The sequence below is a fragment of the Elgaria multicarinata genome, chromosome 17 (genome assembly GCF_023053635.1).
Source record: "Elgaria multicarinata webbii isolate HBS135686 ecotype San Diego chromosome 17, rElgMul1.1.pri, whole genome shotgun sequence".
NCBI classification, from domain to species: domain Eukaryota; kingdom Metazoa; phylum Chordata; class Lepidosauria; order Squamata; family Anguidae; genus Elgaria; species Elgaria multicarinata.
Window position 1 is genome coordinate 16,553,279 of NC_086187.1, and position 20,044 is coordinate 16,573,322.

The 20,044-nt window shown below is 44.8% G+C and overlaps 1 protein-coding gene across 3 annotated transcripts in view; it reads right to left on the reverse strand.

Annotated features, from left to right (window-relative positions):
• Positions 1–20,044, reverse strand: part of SNX29 (sorting nexin 29) — a 235,980-nt gene that overhangs the window by 92,748 nt on the left and 123,188 nt on the right. For all 3 annotated transcript variants that reach the window (XM_063143273.1, XM_063143272.1, XM_063143274.1), the window contains exon 16: positions 7,247–7,363. In XM_063143273.1, coding sequence (XP_062999343.1) covers positions 7,247–7,363 — 117 coding nt within the window. The remainder of the gene's footprint in view (positions 1–7,246; positions 7,364–20,044) is intronic.

A 20,044-nucleotide genomic window follows, 5' to 3' on the forward strand; every position in this document is an offset into this window, starting at 1 on the left:
CGAGAAGAGATCCTGGCCCTCCTCAGTGTGACAGGTAAATGGTGGCATGGTGGTTATACGAGCATTAGCAACTTTCTCCGTGATTACAGTTAAAGGGAATGCAACAAAAATATAAAATTAATTAAAAGAATTGCAACTGCCAAAACTGGTATGAATCTAGTTAATAAGATAATGGCTGGAACTTCTAACATCATTATGACTCCTCCTTATCCTCTTCTGTTTATTTCTTGTAGTTTAAAGCTAAACTAAAACGAAACTAAACTAAAACAACTTTTGGGGGGATCATTGTCCTTTTCATATGCATTGGCTCTGATGATAACACTCACACAGCCTTGTAACTGAGCAACAATAGAAATGGTTTTCAAAATTTACAGGTCTAGAGCAGCCTGGAAGCTGAAACAGGATTTTAAATACCTCATTTCAGTTTGTGATGCGTTTGAAGAAAAGGAAAAGAACAGGCCATATTTTACATTCCTCCCCCTTCAAACTCTGAATGTTTTAAAGTTTCTATACTGACGTATAGTACTTATTATTCAACATCTCTCCAAAGCAGGAGGTTGTAAAAAATACATTTGAAGTTAGGGTTGTTTGATGGCTAGAGGGAATAAAATTATGAAATGCATGCTTTCAGCTGCAGATTTTTGGCATTTTTCATCTGTCGTTTTAAAAACATTTTGCAACTGGGGGGGGAGAATAATGGGGAGGGGGTCAGAGCTCAGGGCTAAATGCATCTCCTTTTTGTGCACAGTGTCTGGGTTTGCACAACACGCTAACCCACACTCAGTAGTTGAGTGTAGGTTGCTGTTGATCCGTGGGTTGTTTGTTGAACCGTGGGGTAGTGTACTGCTTGTTAATCATGCAGTATGTGTTTTGTCAAACAAGCCACCTTGAGAAACCATGGTTTGTCGTTGGGTTGTTCATTAACAAGCCATACTGCATGGTTAACAAGCCACACTATGGGAAATCGCCTGGGTTCAGACAACACTCTAATCTAGTGGTTCCCAAACTTTTTCAGGTAACTGCCCTCTTGGTTCCACAAACTCATGCCCAGTGCTCCCTACCCTACACTATAAAAATCATTATTTAAATAGTGGTTTTCAACAACCCATTAAGGAAGATAATAACAATAAAATTCAAAACAGTAACAATTAATTGAATATTTATTCAAAATCCAATTACCTTTTCTTAGTTTATTCAATTAAACATAATTGATGAACTTGATCCAGTGATATCATCTTTTCAAAGTCTGGTAGTCATTTAGCAAGAATATTAGATATCACATTTAATATCTACGGTAGAGTACCTCACTATTCTGTAAATTCTTAATGTGATGCATAGGCTTGATGAAGTGATACCAGTTTCCCAATGTCTGGTTTAAAGTCGCTTCACATGAGTCTTAAATCACCACGTTTAGTAATCTGGAGTCGATTTCTTTGCTTGGAGAGAAGTAGGCAGACCACACTAAAACCACATTCCACCAAATATGATGTTGGAAATGCAACCAGGAGCTTCCTCCATAGTGCAGGATAGTGATCAAATATTTCCTTCTGTAACCAAAACTCCTGGTACAGAAAAGACCACCTCGAGCGCCCCCCTGCTGCCCCCTTGCCTCTTAATGCCCCCCTATGCAATCCCACCGCCCCCAAGGGGGCGGTACCACCCACTTTGGGAACCACTGCTAATCCATGGTTTAACAAATAACCCATGATCCAATAACAAGCCACACTCAACCACAGAGTGTGGGTTAGTATGTTGTGTGAACAGCCCCAAAGACTGGCATCTCAACAACTGGGGTAGCACCCTATGAGAAACAGATGTCTGAAGACCTCTTGGATGTGTGAAACTGGTCCCATCGTTCTCCGAAGCCCTGCAAAGCTGGTTCATGGAGCTCCCAACAGCCATGCTGGCTGTGGATGATGGGATCGGAAGTACAATACATCTGGAAGGGGTTCGGTGAAGGCTGCGTCGAAAGGAGGAGGCAGCAGACAAAAGCAGCTCCAGACACCTCCTTCTGTTCCCGTGGAACTGCTCCTTCCTCCCCACACAGGGCCATCTACCGCCAACGGCTGTGGGGAAGGGCCGGGCTGTCTCATTATGTTTTGATACTGGTTATTGCAGGTTTATTAATGCATTTAGATGTCATTTCCAAGCTGTCTTGGAAGGAATTTATACCCTGAAAGCAGGGATATAAATAATTCTAACCAAGAAACATATTTAGATTCTCTACAGTTCCTTCCCAACCTGTATGTTATAAGGATTATACAGACGATTCCTATTTATTTATTTATTTATTTATTTATTTATTTATTTAAAACATTTATATCCTGCCCTATGTCATTAAGATCTCAGAGCGGCGTACAGATAAAAGCATACAGTATAAAATAATAAATATGCACAGTTAAAAACAAATTAAACCATGAACCAAGTTAAAACAATATATAATTTAAAAGCAGTAAAAGCAGTTAAAACAATGTGCCAGTGAGTTTCACCATCAAAGGCTTTGCTAAAAAGCCATGTTTTTACTTGGCGTCGAAATGAAATCAGTGTTGGCGCTAATTGAGCGTCCAAGGGGAGGGCATTCCACAGTCGGGGTGCCACAGCAGAGAAAGCCCTCTCCCTTGTCCCATCATAACGTATATGTTGCATTGGTGGGATAGGGAGAAGGGCTCCTAACACCCTGTTAAGCAAAGGATGAGATTTGGTGAGCATGGAGTAAGCAACCTGCACAATAAACAGATAGAATGTGCTTCATTTATCCTTATCACACAGTTTGGATCTTCCAATGGCAGGGATAGATGCCCTCACCCGACAAACGTAAAGAAATTGCTTTTCACAAGCCGGACCAAATGCAAAACTAAACTAAACACGATACGTAGAGTCTGATGTTCTACTTTCTGCTAGACTAGGACTAAATTAAACTTGAGAGCTATTCTGCTTACAAATCTCAACATATAATGTCCCGTCTTGATTATCTTGCCCTTAACCTTTCATTCTGGAGTTTATAGTTAGCAGTACCTCAGTTACATTCTTGTCCATGCCAATGTACTTGTGAGACTTGTAATAAAGAATTCCACCACCTAATTATTTTATATTACTCCATTAGGACAGACATCTATTGCAAAGGACACAGTCCCCTTGTATTTCATAATAATCTTATAATTACCTCTTCCCCACCAATCCAATTTGCCTGTCCAGGACAACCCCTAACTAAATTTACCCTCATTTCCCAAACTAAACATCTAGAAATTCGCTTGCAGTCTGAAATGCCCCATTGTTCCAACGTTTCTTGCTCCACCGGACCTCATATTGGCAGATGACCTCACGCGCTAAGACCCTCTCCGCAATATATACAACCACCCGTACACATTTTCATTAGTTTGTCCATTTACGCAAATTTTATACTGCTCTCTATCCAATAAAATATCAAAGCGGCGAAACATTAAAAGGAAAATAACAGCAACAACTGAAATACAGCGTTAAAAACTTTGGAATCGGATTCTGCCAATAAAATCACGGCTGATTAATTAGGGAAGGTTTGTTTAAATTTAAATGTCTTCAGCAGGCACCAGAAACGAACCAATGTTAGAACCTGCCTGACATCAAAAGGCAGGAAGCAACATAGAGAGGGAGTCATTGCGCTGAAAGCTCTACTCCGAATGAAGTCCAAACAGACTACAGGTCTGTGCAGAACCACCAGGAGTTATTCATCATTGCCATGCGCCTCTAATCTGAACATCAGCTCGATAAAAGTGTAACTATGAGATGTTCCCTACTAAAGAGGACCTGGCAGGTGCTAAAGGCGGCAGAAGCAATGACCGAAATTCCAGTTGATTGGGGGACAGGTGTGGAAGCTGGGTCCTACAATCCATCTGATGATGCTGTGGGCAAAGAGCAATCTGATGGAGTCCTGCTCTTTCCCTTCTAACCCACAGACTACTTGACCATGAGCACCACCCACCAAAAATCCCATCTTCATTTTATTATCATCGAGGGTACTAGGTAGGTGTATAGTGGACTGATGGTGCGCTGGCCTTGGACGCAGGAAACGCAGGTCCAAACCACGCTTGGAGGTGAAGCTCACTGTGTTGCCTTGGACAAGGAAGGACAGACCATTGTGCGGCTCTAACTTCGTTATTGAAATTGTTTGGGGGTGGGTGGTTAAAATGCACACTGGCTCAGTTCACACAGAGCCCTGGGTTGGTGCCAACGTGGCAGCTGCATGCTGCCCAATTACTCGTGTTGCAAGCGGGAGTGGCTTAACAACCCGGTGTTTCACTCTGGGTTCAAACTCTGGCTGGCCTCTCTCCCGACCAGCCAGAGTTCATGGTTCACACATCACATTAAACTATGGATGCCTCCTCACACACACACACACACACATCACCGCCTTTTTAGTGCTGGAAGGAGGCACATTACTGTCCCTTCTCCCAGCATAGAGAAATGGCCCCGAGCCCCTCCACATCCCTGCAGAGGGGCATGGGGGGATGCCCTCACAGGGGATTCCTCCAGGGGAAGAGGACTGGAGCCTCAGCCCCGCTCCCTGGAGAAACCCCAAATAACAGCACAGGCTGGACTAGCCCCCTGCTCCCAGGCTGGATTAGGTGCGCAGGCCAGAGGCTCTGCACTTCTGGGCTAAACAATCTAGGGGCAGAACCTCCCTGGGTTGTTTAGCCAGTCCCACTTGCAGCGTTCACAACAACCCAGGGTTGGGAAAAACCCTGGTTTGTTGTAATGTGTGAACCGGGCCACTGCAGGAGATTAAGGATTCTTGCCAGGTACCTTTGGCTACCCTCGGCCTTTGTCCTATAGATGCGCAGAAGAGAACAGCTCAATAGATTTCGCTGCGTACTAAGAAGCGGAACACCAGCAAATATATTTGTATTTTCCAGTGGGCAGAGACACAGAATTCCTAGAAAGAGGGAAGCTGTCAGAGCCTCCTACACTGGCATGTCTCATTTCTATTTCCAGTTTTCATTCCCACCTTCCCCTTCTCTACCCTTGCTATTTGAGGAACTTGGGAACTGACAGCAAACCCTCATTTCAACAGCCGCTTATACAACACGCGCCCACAATTGGCCTGGACCCATCGTCTCTTTAACCTGCCCCCGGCCTCTTTCCGAAAAGAAGGGCGGGGGAGGCCAACCATTAAAAGAAATGGCTCTTCTTCTTCTTCTTCTTCTTCTTCTTCTCTAAAACCCCTCAGATTTGTGCATTGGAGCATTGAAACATTTGGGTAGGAGCCCAACGGGATGCATGCAGCTCGTTCCATGTACTTGAAGAGGCTCTGGGCTGGTGTTCCTCGAACAGCACCCTCCTCGTATTGCACAGCCAAGCGTTTTTTAAATGGCGAGGGCAAAGAGGTCCTGCCAGCAGCCCCGCTGAGTCTCAGGAAGAGGTCTTCGATATCACCTGCTACCTAATCCCTTCCACCACAACGGCCAAGGAACACGGGGCTCCCTGCACGCAAAGCATGTGCTGGACTACTGAGCCGTAGTCCTAGCTATGGGCTTCCAACAGCATCTCGCCATATGGCTTGCAGGCGGGGAAAGTCGTCTGCCCAAGCTGTTGGGCAGATCTAAAAGCCGCTCTTTGGACTCCAGCCCTTGGATATAAATGCAAACTTACTTTTTCTTTTCATTTATTACATGTCCGTACCGCCCAACGGCCAAAGCTCTCTGGGCAGTTTACGAAGACTTTAAAAAAAAAACTTTAAAATGCAGTATTGTGTGCAACATAAAAACCAATTTCAGGCATACATATAAACAGACAGAACTCACGCAAACAATAAACAATTTTAACGATCAGCAATCCCAGGACTGGATTAAAAATCTTAGCATATGCTCCCAAATGCCTGAGATTAGAGGAAGGTCTTAACCTGGTACCGAAAAGATGATAGCGTTGGCGCCAAGTGGGCCTCCCTGGGGAGAGCGTTCCATAAGCGGCGGGCCAACACAGAGAAGGCCCTCTCCCTTGTTGACACCTTCCCTGGAGGAGGCTTATGGTGAAGGGCCTTAGATGAAGAGCACAGTATATGGGTGGCTGAGAGGCCCTCCGTCAGATCTTGTGGTCCCAAGCCATGTAGGCCTTTATGGGTCAAAACCAGCACCTTGAATCTGGGGTGGCCACTACCAGAGACATCACCTCAACACCACCCCAGAACCTATCAGGGCACACTACCCTTACTGAATTTCCCGCCATCAAATCTGCCACTTCTAGGAGCATAGTGCTTCTCACAAACAAGGGGCACGTTCCCTGTGCCCCTGCGATTTTGGCCACTGCGGCCGCCATTTTGGGGGCAGGGGCCATAAAAACGGCTGCATGCGGACTGTGGATCTCATGCTTCCCACCCTTCTCATAACGGGTCAGATAATCCAATCCGTTCAGAAGAAAAGGCCATTCTTAAAGGACAAAAGGCAGCTGCGCAAATTGGTCGCATTCCCAGTGTGTTTCCAAAAACGTTTCTTCATCAAGGGAAGCTTTCTTGTATTCCTCTGGGGTATCTGACTGTGTACTTGACACAGCGTATTTTTGTGTAAGCAAATATGTTAGCATAACCACCTCCATTTTTAACAGGAAACTGTATAGTATCCATTGCACACCAGGCGAAATGTCACATACCAGGGCGTCTTCAAGGGTGTCTTCATGTCTCTTTCTTATCTAATATAAACAAGAATCCTGGCTCCAGCTGTCTCCAAGTGCTGCTGTGTCGAAGTTAACTTCTATAACTTACTGTCAGGCCAAAGGTATTGTTTACAAGACTGTTTAGCATAATTAGCTATGCCTCAGTGTTATGTTCTGATTGGTTGATGCTGCTACTGGGCCCTGCCCCTTGAAAGCTCAAATACTGTACCATATTCCCTATGTCTTTTGTCTGATTGCTCCCTTTGAAGAGACCAGGCCTTGATTACTAATCAATAAAGCGCTTTTGAACCCTCTGTCGCTGGAATGGTGGAGTCGTGCTTAAGGGCTGTTTGGATTTCGTCCTTGGGTGAAAAGAACATTGCTCTAACAAATAGATTCCCAAGAGCTTTTTCTTTTCTTTTCTTTTCTTTTTTCTGAAGGGATTACATTTAATATAGATAGATAGATGGTTAAAATCTTGCTCGAATAGACCAGTCAAAACTGATTCTTGAGCAAGGGCTTGGGAAGTGCTTCCACGTGCGTCCAGAGCCCTCCCGGCTCTTCAGGTGTGAAAACAGAATCATTTGAATATCGGTATTTTAAAAGCAAACTAACACAAACCTACCGGTCCTCTCAAATCAATGAGCTCCTGTCTCATCTGAGTCACGAGGGCTTCTTTAGCCATCAGAGCGCGGTGAAGCCTTTCATTGAATTCTATCAGCTCCCCGTGCATTTCTGCCACCTAGAAAGAACATGACCAAGAGACAGGGTTGAAGAGAATAAGCATCTAGACACACACACAGAGTATTTAAATAAGTACCTTACCTAACAAATAAGGAAGGAGGAGGAGGAGGAGAAAGAGGAGGAGGAGAAGAAATAATTTATTTCTTACCCGCCTCTCCCTTTGGATCAAGGTAGGGAACAACATTAGATACAAATACCATAAAATATATAAAACTGATTAAAAATATATAAAACCGATACAATATTAAAATAACGAAAGTGGGAGTAAACCAAAATGCCATATGAGAAATTTAGCCCCTCCAAAGTATCTAAAGAGCTAACAAAATATATACTCATCTGCTGTTGTAGCTATTTTTAAATACAGCAATCAGGGAAAGGTTAGAGGATGCCAGTCTACAAGGCTAGTAACTCTCCCTTCTGGGGTCCCACATTTTGGACAGTTCTCAGAATTAGGGATGTTGGAAAAATCCTCAAAGGAATCAGTTGAGATTTGGATTTCTCAGCAGCAGACCAGCTTTTTCCGAATCGTGCGGATTCGGTGGACTTGCAGAATTTTAACGAAATTTAGTCGTCGAAAAATATGCAAAATTAAAAAAAAAGCACTGGCTGAAAATGTGCATTTCTTCTATCACCTAAAGCGTGAAATTGCACATTTTGGGGGGGATTTGTGCAAATTTGGGAAATTTATAAAAAACAATTCCGCCAATGAGAGGACGACAGAACGAAAAGCACCTGACCATTCTCAAAATGCAGATGGGATGGATTTTACAAAATCCATATATCCCTACTCAGAATTCATAGATGGGGTATTTTCAATGGCTGAATGTCAATTCTCAGAATTCTTGCTTATCAAAAACTAAGACACCTCTGCATTGCTTTAATGTAATGCATGTGTTTAACTGTACATGCATAATGGCCATGTTTGTATGTCACAGCAAGGCATGAATCCTGGCTTATTAAACTAGGATGTACATGAGCAGCATGCTTGCACATGCAGTGTGTTCACTCCTCATTTTGCATGAGCAGGTAAACAAATCAAGAAGTCACAATTAAGCATAGTCTAAACCCAGGGATATGGTCAATAGCTACAAAATAAGCCACGATTGGAAGCCAGCTTCAAGCCAGGGGTTGAAGCTGGCTTTCAAATTCTGGCTTGTTTGGAATTAATAATAGTGCCCAGCTTAGATGTAACAGGAACTGTGGCTTTGTGGTTTGTTTACCCACTCGGTCAAAGTGGGAAGAAACAGTTGTGCACATCATGGTTTAGTAAACCAGGATTCATGGCTTTTTATGACATGCGAACTTGGCCATCGTATTCCCTTAGTTTCACCCCCCCTTTTTTTTTTTTTACTGTCTTCCTTTGTATTTGCATTATGCTTTTCTGCTCTACTTAATTGCATTAAAGGGGCTCACTTCACAGCCTCATTTGATTTAATTAAAGACCTCCCAGTTAATTACTCTATGCTAGCTTGTTTGGATAAGATCAAACATAGTACGCCTTCCATGGTAACAATTAAAAGCATTATGTATTCACATCCCAGTTTTTCCCTGAACAGTAATCTCAGGGAAATGGTGCCACTTTGAACTTATGCAAGTAGCTAGTAGGCATATTCAATCAATATAAAATTATATGTGGAAACATTATTATTAATCAGAAAACATATAGTTACACCTGCTTGGGCAAAAGGAATGCCAAAATTTACTGAGAATTCAAAAACTGAACCATTCACATTGATAACAATCCCCTAAATTCTGAAATTCATGTCTACATGCAGATTTAAAAATTAGATTTGATTCAAGTCTTCTAATTTACAGAAGAAAATTGTCCCCAACTCCGAGAAGCTGCCTTTATTCTAAACTCGGCTTTCCTGCCTCTGCTCTGTCAACAGCTGTGCTATGAACGGTTTTGGCTGCCGTTCCGCCCTCCATCAAAATATCAGAAACGCTCCTGAGGTTTTCCATAGCTCCCGTTATATCCATTTACAGATATAAGACTTCAGGAAAAGGTGAAACCGTGCCACAAGACTTTGGAACAAGGTGAGATTGTTTCACATCCATCGGGTAAACACTTTTAGTGCTTTTCAATGTGTAGTTTTTATCTTCCAGTATTCTGGCTGGCTAAAGTAGTACTTCTAGAACTGCTGCTATAGCCAGGGGGGCAGAGATGGGGGCACGGGACGGGTGGCCCTCCAGGTGATTTGGCCTACATTACCCATCAGCCCTAGTCCACATGGCAGCTGTAGGCCAAAATATGTGTTCACTCTTCATTACAATATACCGAACGATCCAATAAAATCCATTTATTTATTTATTTATTGAATTTCTATACCGCCCAATAACCAAAGCTCTCTGGGCAGATTGCAAAATTAAGACAATTCAAAACAAAACAACAGTATAAAACCGTAATATAAAATACAATATAAAAACACAACCAAGATAAAAACAGCAGCAATGCAAATTTAAAATACAAATTTAAAACAGCAAAGCTAAAATTAATTTATAGACTGTTAAAATGCTGGGAGAATAAAAAGGTCTTCACCTGGCGTCTAAAAGCATATAATGTAGGTGCCAAGCGAACCTCCTTAGGGAGCTCATTCCACAGCCGGGGTGCCACAGCAGAGAAGGCCCTCCTCCTGGTAGCCACCTGCCTCACTTCCTTTCTCAGGGGTTCATGGAGAAGGACCCCTGAGGATGACCTTAGGGTCCGGGCAGGTACATATGGGAGGAGACGTTCCTTCAGATAGCCTGGCCCCAAGCCATTTAGGGCTTTGAATGTTAATACCAGAGATAAGGTTTGATTGCTTTTGTATAAGTCAAAGGGGCATGAAGAGGGATAGAATTCTCTCTCATCCCAAAGGTAGGATAAATCCTGCACTGGTTTCTCCACAGCATTTCCAATTTCAAATCAAAGCAATCTCAATTCCCAAAGCAGTGTCAGGAACCTACATGTCTGCAGGAAATACGAATATCCTATTAAAAGAACGCATTTTGATCAAGCCATCTTAAAACCCCATTAACATTTGACGGAAGCCGCATATCCAGCAGGGGTCCTGAATAATCCACCGTATTAAATTGCTATTAAACTCCAAGGCATCACGCCACCTGATTAACGTATTATTCAGAGGAGACTCATTTGGCTTGACAGCTGATAGCCACAAAAGCTAGATAGGAAGGAACAGGGGAAGCTGCTTTAGGCTGAATCCAACCCTTGGTCTATCTAGCCCAGTATTGTTGACACTGACTGGCAGCCGTCTCCAGGATTTGGGGAAGGATTTTCTACTAACATTACCTGGAGATACCAGGCATATGCTCTATCACACTGCATAGTTAACAAGCCACCCTGTGGAAAAATGCCTTAGGTTCAGACAACACATTAACCCACAGTTCAACAAACAACCCACACTCAGCTATGAGTGTGGGCTAGCATGTTGTGCGAACCCAGTCTATGTGAAACATAGCAAACGGAGTACCAAGGGTGAATGTTAGTCCTACTTACAGTAGAACCTATTGAAATGAATGGGACTTAAGTTAGTCCTGCCTAAATTGAGTCCCATTCATTTCAATGGGTCTACTCTAAATAGGACCAACATTGGCTGCTACCCTAAATGTCCTCCTCCACTTTCTGCCTTTTCAACACTTCTTTCCAGCATTGTCACAACTAGGGGTGGGCACGGACCCCCCGATCCTCTTCGCGGCCGATCCGCAAATTGCAGATCAGGCCCGCTCCACCCTGCCTCAATCCGCCTGGGGGCCACTCCACTCCGCTGTGGAGCTCCGGCTCCAAATCGGAGCTGCGCAGTGGCGGGGAGTGGCGTCAGGTAAGGCCCCCCTCCCTCCTCCCCCTTACCTGTGTCCGTCGCGGCCCATCCCAGCTTCACTAGAGCCCGCGGCTCAACCAGGAACTGTAGGTAACACAGGTGCGGCCTAGTCTTCCCGTTTGAGTCCTCGGGCTCAGTTGAAGCAGCCACGGGACCGCGGACGGATGCAGGTAAGGGAGAGGAGGGGGGGTTACCTGGCTCTGCCACCATCGCCGCATGGGCGGCTGCGACAGCGGCAGGGCCAAGTAAACCCCACTTATCTTTTTGGCGGAGCTCCGGATCGAGGCGAAGGATCCGCCTTCACCTCGATCCGCTCCGCAACGCTCCATGGGTCCCCCAATCCTCTTCACCTCCACCTTAAGGGTAGGCAAAGCCCCCCACTCCGCTCCTGCTTCTCCGGTTCGAGGAGAAGCAGAGCACATCCCTAGTCACAACCCTTTAAAGCTGCCATTCCAAACCGGGTGTTCCCAAATGTTGCTGGACTATAACCCCCATCATCCATCGCCATTCAGTATGCTGCCTGGAGCGATGGAATTGTAGTACATCAACATTATCGTCATCTGGGATGCCAAGTTGGAAAAGTCTGCTTTAAAACCTATTTTCATAGGCTTTTTTTTTAAAAAAAAAGCGCAACTTAAAAAGGAAAAAGTCAAGATGCTAACTCTTCTATTCCCACCATCGGGTTCCAGGAATGAACATGCAATCCACATGACCTGGAGTATAAAAGTGTGTGTGTGGGGGGGAGAGAAATAAAAGAAAAAGAATGGCATTCTATTAATCACAGCCTTCTCTGCTGTGGCACCCCGGCTGTGGAATGAGCTCCCTAAAGAGGTTCACCTGGCACCTACACTATACTCATTTAGACGCCAGGTGAAGGCCTTTTTTTATTTTCTCAGCATTTTAACACTCTATTAACTTAATTTTAACTTGGCTGTTTTAAATTCGTATTTTAAATCTGTATTCAATTCTGCATTGTTGCTCAATTTTATCCTTGTTGTGTTATACTAGGCTAAACAATCTAGGGGCAAGCTATACTGTTTGTTTTATATTTTGAATGGATTCCATGGTTTTAATTTTTGTAAACTGCCCAAAGAGCTTTGGCTATTAAAAATGCAATAAATAAATAAATAAAATAATATAACATACGAATGATCGTGAGGGTAATGGTATCATGCAGAGTCACGGAAAACATCTTTAAAAAGTTAGACTTCTCATATGACAAATAAGCCGCAAATCAGGAACAGGAGACACTTCCAAAGGACAATGAGAAGTGGAACGGACGTTTTGTGTCTGAATTTCTGTGGCTTAGTGACAATCAAAAATGTTTAGGTTACCTTCCTATTTTTACTTCCTCGTATAATCAAAAATAGCAATGGCAGAAAATCTAAATTTACCTGACATGTTGCACAACTTAATTTACCTGATTTCATGCTATTGTAGTAATTATCACTCACAATCAGCCGAAGAAGTTATCCTAGCTCTGGTTAAAATTCCTTGCTCTATAATTACAGAAAATTCCCTGCTGGCATCCATTTTTTCCCCCCAACCATCAATAAACTCTCTTCACACACTTTCAACTGATAATTTGCTCCCTGCCAGCTTCCTTTCCCTGTACATTTAAAACACACACACACACACACACACACACACACACACACTGAATAATACAATTAAGTTGTTTTTGTTTTAAAGGAGAAAGGTTATCTGAATTGCACATTAAAAGCATATAGAATTTTTATTCTTAAGGCTATATACTTTGCCAAAAGTAGGAACTCCTGATTTTGAAATATCTGGATAAATTAATAGATAGAATCAATATGCTAACAGCAATGACATGGAAACACACACTAATTTGAGTTCAGCAAAGGGCAGCACATGACCTCTGTTAAAAGTAAAAACCCTCTTATTTATGATTACATTTCTATACCGACCGACAGCCAAAGCTCTCTAGGGCAGCGGTCTTCAACTGGTGGGTTGCGCCCCCAAAGTGGGTCACAAGATCAGTCCAGATGGGTCGCGGCAAAGCTGTTGCCACCAGGTTGGGCAATTCTGAAATTGTGAAAGTGGGTCCTATGTTGCAGGTTGGGAGTCCGTGGTGGGTCTCGGGTCTGGACCAGTTGAAGACCACTGCTCTGGGGTGTTCTGTGCGCTTGCAGAAAGGGGGAGTTGCCATAACAGAGCTCAGTAGCAGCACACAAGCTTTCTACCCAGAAGGAGCCAAGTTTGATCCCTGAGATCTTCTGTTTAAAAAACAAAAACCTTCTACTAGTAGGGTTGGGATCTTGCAGAGCAGCTACCAGTCTTACAGACTAAGGGGTAAGCAGGAGATAGACCTCCAGATGTTTGGGGCATCAAATCCCAGATGCTCTTGCCAGCATGGACAATGGTCAGGAATCCTGGGGGCTGAACTCCAAAATGTCTGGAGATCTACTTTCAGCCCACCTGTGGCAATAGAATACGGCCCAAAGACCAATGGCCTTTGGACAAAGCAATTTCATATATATTCTTTAGAGTAGGAGAGCAAAACTCAGTGGTAGGTCACATGCATGCAAAACATGTCGTGCCCCAGGTTCTATCTAGCCAGTTAGAATGGTCTTGGGTAGCTGGTGCTGGGGAAAACGACATCCCCTAACTTGCATCGATGGCTACTAGTTTTGATGGGTATATGCTACCTCCTGCATCAGAGGTCTCTGGAGAGGCCACCAGTGAGGGAGGAAGCAGCAGCCAGGCACCTCTCCACCGTGCCTGGGTCCAGCTCCAGCTGAGAGCCCCCTCCCTCCTGCTACCAACTGTCTCTGCAGAGGCCACCAGTGAGGGAGGAAGCAGCAGCCAGGCACCTCTCCACCGTGCCTGGGTCCAGCTCCAGCTGAGAGCCCCCTCCCTCCTGCTACCAACTGTCTCTGGAGAGGCCACCAGTGAGGGAGGAAGCAGCAGCCAGGCACCTCTCCATCGGGCCTGGGTCCAGCCCCTGCTGAGAGCCCCCTCCCTCCTGCTGTCAACTGTAACTGCTGAACTTTGCAACTAAGATTGTAGTGCCTGAATTTGCTTTCCTTTTCCCCCTCCTCCTCCTCCCTCCCAATCCCCTTTCCTTTTGTGTCATGTCTTTTAGATTGTAAGCCTGTGGGCTAAGCCGCCGTGAGAGCCTTTTTTGGCTGAATGGCGGCATAAAAATCCTTAAATAATAATAATTAAAAAATGCCTATGTACACCAACCTGCCCGGTCACTGAGGTCATCCGAGGGTCTGCTCCTGGTGGTCCCACATAGATCCATCCTCTGACTGGAATCCACCAGGGGAAGAGCCTTCAGCGTGGTGGCCCCCCTCCTGTGGAATTCCCTGCCTCTGGAGGTCAGGCAGGCGCCAACTTCATACTCCTTTCGGCGCCTCCTGAAAACATCGTTATTCCAGGAAGCCTTTCCTTAATGTCCAGCCAGGAGTCACTCTTTTTGCTTCTTTTGATATCTGTTTTAAGTGTTTTATTCTGTTTTTATTTTCATTTTATCTTGTACACCGCTTCGAAATTTTCAATGGGGAGCAGTATATAAATATTGTAAATAAATAAATAATAAATAAACATGGGTGGGAGGGTGCTATTGCCCTCGTGTCCTGCTTGTGGGTTTCCCATGGGCAGCTGGTCGGCCCCTATGAGAACCAAATGCTGGACTAGATGGACCCTTGGTCTGATCCACCAGGGCTCTGCTTATGTTCTGCATCCTGAATGGGTACATTCCCTTCTACCAACTCAGGGCTCCTCCATCTTCATTCTGCTGCATGTATACGGCCAAACTAAAGAGCACTTTCTCTTTAACAAAAATTTAGTTAAGTGAAAAGAAGTTAAGCTTGGTTGTATGTTCTCTGAACAAAACGCATTAGCACACTTGGCTAATGACTCAGCCTTTTAAATACAAGGTTTAAAAGGTAGCTAGGAAGATAATGGCTCAGTAATATTAAAAAAAATACACATTACATTAAGTAACGGAAAGGTGGTAAGAAGATGATTCATGGATGTCATCAGCAAACAAGCCATTTCTAACTCAGTAGTTTGACTTGAGGGTCTTGGGTGCTGAAAACAAAGATCGTTTGTGCATATGTTTTCCAAAGGTGGACATAGGAACATAGGAAGTTGCCTTATCTGGAGTCAGACCATTGGCCAATCTAGCCCAGTACTGTTGACACTGGCTGGCAGCAGCTCACCAGGGGTTCAGGTGGGATTCCTATCCTCACCCTACCTGGAGAAGCCGGGGATTGAACTTGGGACCTTTTTCATACAAAGCATGTGCTCTATCATGATGCGCTATGCAGGGCTTGCAGCTTCTTATACAAACAAAATCAACGTTCTTAACATTTATGGCAGGAGAGGAAGGTCTGAAACCAGGGTGACGAAGATGCAAAACGGAACGGAAAGCAACCTTGAAATTCCAATACACACAGCTCCAGAATTGTATGAGCGACTTGGACTTCAAATATCCAAAGCAGAGGGGCTTACACATCACACCTCGCCTGCACCAAGGTACAAACCTCCACATTCAACGGAATCTCAGTGCAAGGAAGATATGCTAGACTTCAGTTTCCACATTGCATTGGGACTGGGAGGGCAGGGAACCAACTTGAGAATGCCCAGAGCCTTGCCAGAAAACACCCTTGGCTCAAATCCATGGCCTTCCCCCAGTGCTCATAATTTGCAAATTTGTATATCAAGGTCTGTCGAGCTGTAACTCATTCATCCACTAAATTTTTAGATTATTCATTTTATAGATATCCCACCTTTCTGCCCCCAAAATGGTGCACAAGACAGTTAACCATGAAAGCCATATTCACAGTTCCGGTGAAACCAGGAAGCATTCTAGACTACCGATGCGTCGCTTTCAGCAAAGTCTATTTCCGGTGGAAGCGACACATCAAGTGGCCGTTATAGATCACGATCGGGCACTGGATCCTGGCAGGGAAACCTATCGCTCACCAGACGCTCTGAGCCACCCTTTTCAATCGACAAAACTCCCTCTCCTGCACGGACCTGCTGCTGGTGCCCTTTTTCCCATGGAAGACATTTTGTGATTCAGGTAAACTTCTAGAATCAAATCTGGGCAGCATCAGCCAGTTGTAATTCTGTTTTTTATTCCTTGTACATTCTATTTTAAATGCGAAGGCCTGTGGCTGACACATTTCAAGAGCATGTTCAGAGGAGGGCAACAGGGATGATCAGGGGTCTGGAAACAAAGTCCTATGAAGAGAGACTGAAAGAACTGGGCCTGTTTAGCCTGGAGAAGAGTAGACTGAGGGGAGACAGGATAGCACTCTTCAAGTCCTTGAAAGGTTGTCACACAGAGGAGGGCCAGGATCTCTTCTCGATCATCCCAGAGCGCAGGACATGGAATATTGGGCTCAAGTTACAGGAAGCCAGATGCCAGCTGGGCATCGAGGGAAAATCCTTGACTGTTAGAGCAGTATGACAATGGAACCAATGCCCGAGGGAGGTTGTGGCCTCTCCCACACTAGAGGCCTTCAAGAGGCAGCTGGACAACCATCTGTCAGGGATGCTTTAAGGTGGATTCCTGCATTGAGCAGGGGGTTGGACTCGATGGCCTTAGAGGCCCCTTCCAACTCTACAGTTCTATGATTCTATGAATCTAAATCTGTAAAGGGTCATATATTAATTTCGGCACTTGTGGCTGATTGTAAACTTCTAAAATCCAAACTGGGCAACTTCGGTTAGTTGGAATTCTGCTTTTATTGCTTATACATTAAATTTTAAAGGCAAGGGCAAGCAGCTGACGCAAATAAAGGAACCTAGATTTGACTATTCAGGATCCCCCATCATGGGGCTGAGCTCCACATATAGACCCCAAACTGAAGCTTTACGGCTGTGGATGCCAGATACCGTGCGGAGTGGGGGGCGCTATGGCTCCAATTCATCAGAAACACCCTCTTGTCATATCTGCATGGGCCCCCGAGACTTAAGCAAATCACACTTCGCTTGATCAGTGGAGGGACAAAAAGAGAGAGAGATGTTGAAGGAAGATGGGAACATGGACTTCTCTGCTCTCCCATATTCCCCATCACCATTATGTCTGAACCAGTACAGTCCTCTTCGCCCTGAAGTCCCGGTTGTTAATTAATGCGTATATAACATGAGCAGGCTTATAATACATTGCAAAAACAGCCAGAAACTGAAACAAAAACCCCAAACAAAATCATGTTTAAAGCAGACAACTTGCAAAAAAAGCTGGCCTCCGTCTTTGTGATCTGTTTCATCCCCTGCCTTCGCCTTCGTTCTCCGCCTTTCAAGACTCCGGCTTGAGTGGGATCTTTCTGCCCCCCAACGCGGTGGGGGACGGAAGGTCCCGAAAAATAATGGCGATGTGAAAGAGCACCTCGCCTCACCGGCTTCCCAGAGAATTATTTTGAAAATGTAGATGCGGCGAGCGCTTGAGAGTGAGAGAAATGGGGAAGGGCGGAGGGAAAGCAGCAGCATAAACCGTGGGCGAATTTCGGCTAGCTCAAAACAAAACAAAAACCGTGTCGACATCTCTTTTTCTGTTGTTTGGGCTGCAAGGAAACAACAGCGCTACAAAAGAGCAGTCTTATTCAGCTCCACACTTGTCAGTTTCTGACAGCTGTGCTCGGGATACAAAATCACCATTATTATATAAGCTACAGAGAAGGGGGTCTATAGAGCGTTGGGCGGGGGAACAAACTTAACTGGGAGAGTTAAGCACATGCTGGAATTGATTGTCCTCGGTCTAATTTATGGACTACGTGGCCCCAAGATCCAGCGAGGGCTGTTAGCTTAGAGAAGTTAAACCTCGGGGCAAATGTGGCCAACTTTTGATCCCAATCCAGCTCTCTGGGATTTCCCAAATGGCGACGCACGCTTTCTTTAGCCCCAGGGATGGCCCTACCTTTAGACAGAGTGAGGCAACCGCCTCAGGCAGCAGATGCTAAGAGGTGGCAGTGGTAGCCCCCCAGTCGTTCTACTCTTGAGAGGACAAAGCTGTCCTATGTGGGGCCTGTTCAGATGACACGCTAAGCCATTGTTAGACCGCTAATCCTTTTGCAGCAAATGGTGAGTGAATGTGCTTAAATCATGGTTATGGAGCCACCATGATTAGGAACAGTTCTATGCTTTAGGGTGGATTTATTATTTTATTATTATTATTTATTTATATAGCAACATCAGTGTACATGGTGCTGTACAGAGTAAAACAATAAAATAGCAAAACCCTGCCGCATAGGCTTACATTCTAATATTCCTGCATTGAGCAGGGCGTTGGACTCGATGGCCTTGTAGGCCCCTTCCAAATCTGCTATTCTATGATTCTACATGACACGTTAAGTCATGGTTCACATGACACACTAAGCCATGAAGTTTAGGTGAAAATGCTTAACGTGTCATCTGAGCAGGGTCATACACTTAACTAGCCTGCTTCCCTCAGATGTGATGGAGGACTCTTGTCATGTTGCCAGTGTTGAAGTTATTTGAAAGAACGTGTTCTCCCTTATGAGCCTGCCCGTGCTTTGAGATCTTCTGGAGAAGCCCTTCTTTCAGTCCCACCTTCTTCACAGGCACGCTTGGTGGGAACATGGGAGAGGGCCTTCTCGGTGGCTGCTCCAATGCTCTGGAACTCTCTTCCCGGGGAAGCTAGGCTGGCTCCCTCCTTGATGGGCTTTCAGAAGCAGGCTAAAACTTTTTTGTTCAAGCAGGCCTTTGGAGAATAATCCAGCCCTCCATCTATGTTAATGTCTTATAATTTTGTTGTGTATTTTTTAATTGTTTATGGTTTTGTTCCCCCCCCCCCAATGTATATTTTAAACTTTGTAAGGCTGCCTTGAGGCCCAGCATTGGGCAAAAGGCGGGATACAAATAAATATAATAATAATAATAAGTTAAATTCAAGTTGCAGTTGGAAGGGGGCACCGTCTTGTCCTTTGTCTCAAGCAGCCAATGCTTGGGCCGGCCCTGCTTGGCTCCGCCCCCTTCCCTCTCTCGCCGATTGTTTGATGGTTTCTCAGCTGTTACCCCAGTTTTTTCCCCCCTTCATTCTAAACAGCTGAAATGCCTCTTTTGAGGCTTAATTAGTGACAGAACTTTAAGCTAAAACATGCTGGCATTTTTGGCATTCTGGCCACACATCATTATGTGGTTGGCTCTGCCCACCCCTGGGAAACCCCTCCCCACCCCTCCCGGAGAGCTAAATCAGGCCTTAGAGTCAAAAGAGGTTCAAAACGCCTGGCTAAGATGGCTTTAAAAAGAGATTAGAAGAGAGGTGTATCAACATGACAGATAAATAGAATACCCAGATTAAGAATTAACAGTGCGTGCTGGTGGTAACTGTGATGGGGGCAGCTACACAAGGAGTGCATGTCCTGCTTGTGGGCTTTCCAGAAGCATCCGGTTTTCCACCGTGCAGGATTAGATGGACCTTTCATCTGATCCAGCAAGGCTTTTTACTTATTCCACTGACACCAGCAGGCCTCAACAGTGCTCAGCGTTGGGTGGATGTGCATTCTGTATAAAGAAGAACGGGATGCCCAAACACACACACCATTAGCAGAATATGTGAATCAGCCCTAAGTGATGCTTTTCTAGAAGTACTACTGGACTGTTTCCTGTGCTCTTAGTTAGGTGCCTTAGCAGAGGAGGAAAAGAAAGGAGGAGGATTATTTGGGATGTTGCAGATTATTTACCATTTAGTTGGACACCCCCCCATCCCCAACACCACAGGATGCCATCCAAATCAATGGAAGATCAATGAAGGCCGCATATGGTATTTTAACTTAGCTTCCAAGTATTTGGTACTCTGGAATGACGCGTCAGAGACCCGGAGGGAAAACCTCTGTGTGGACATTCCCCCGATATTCTTC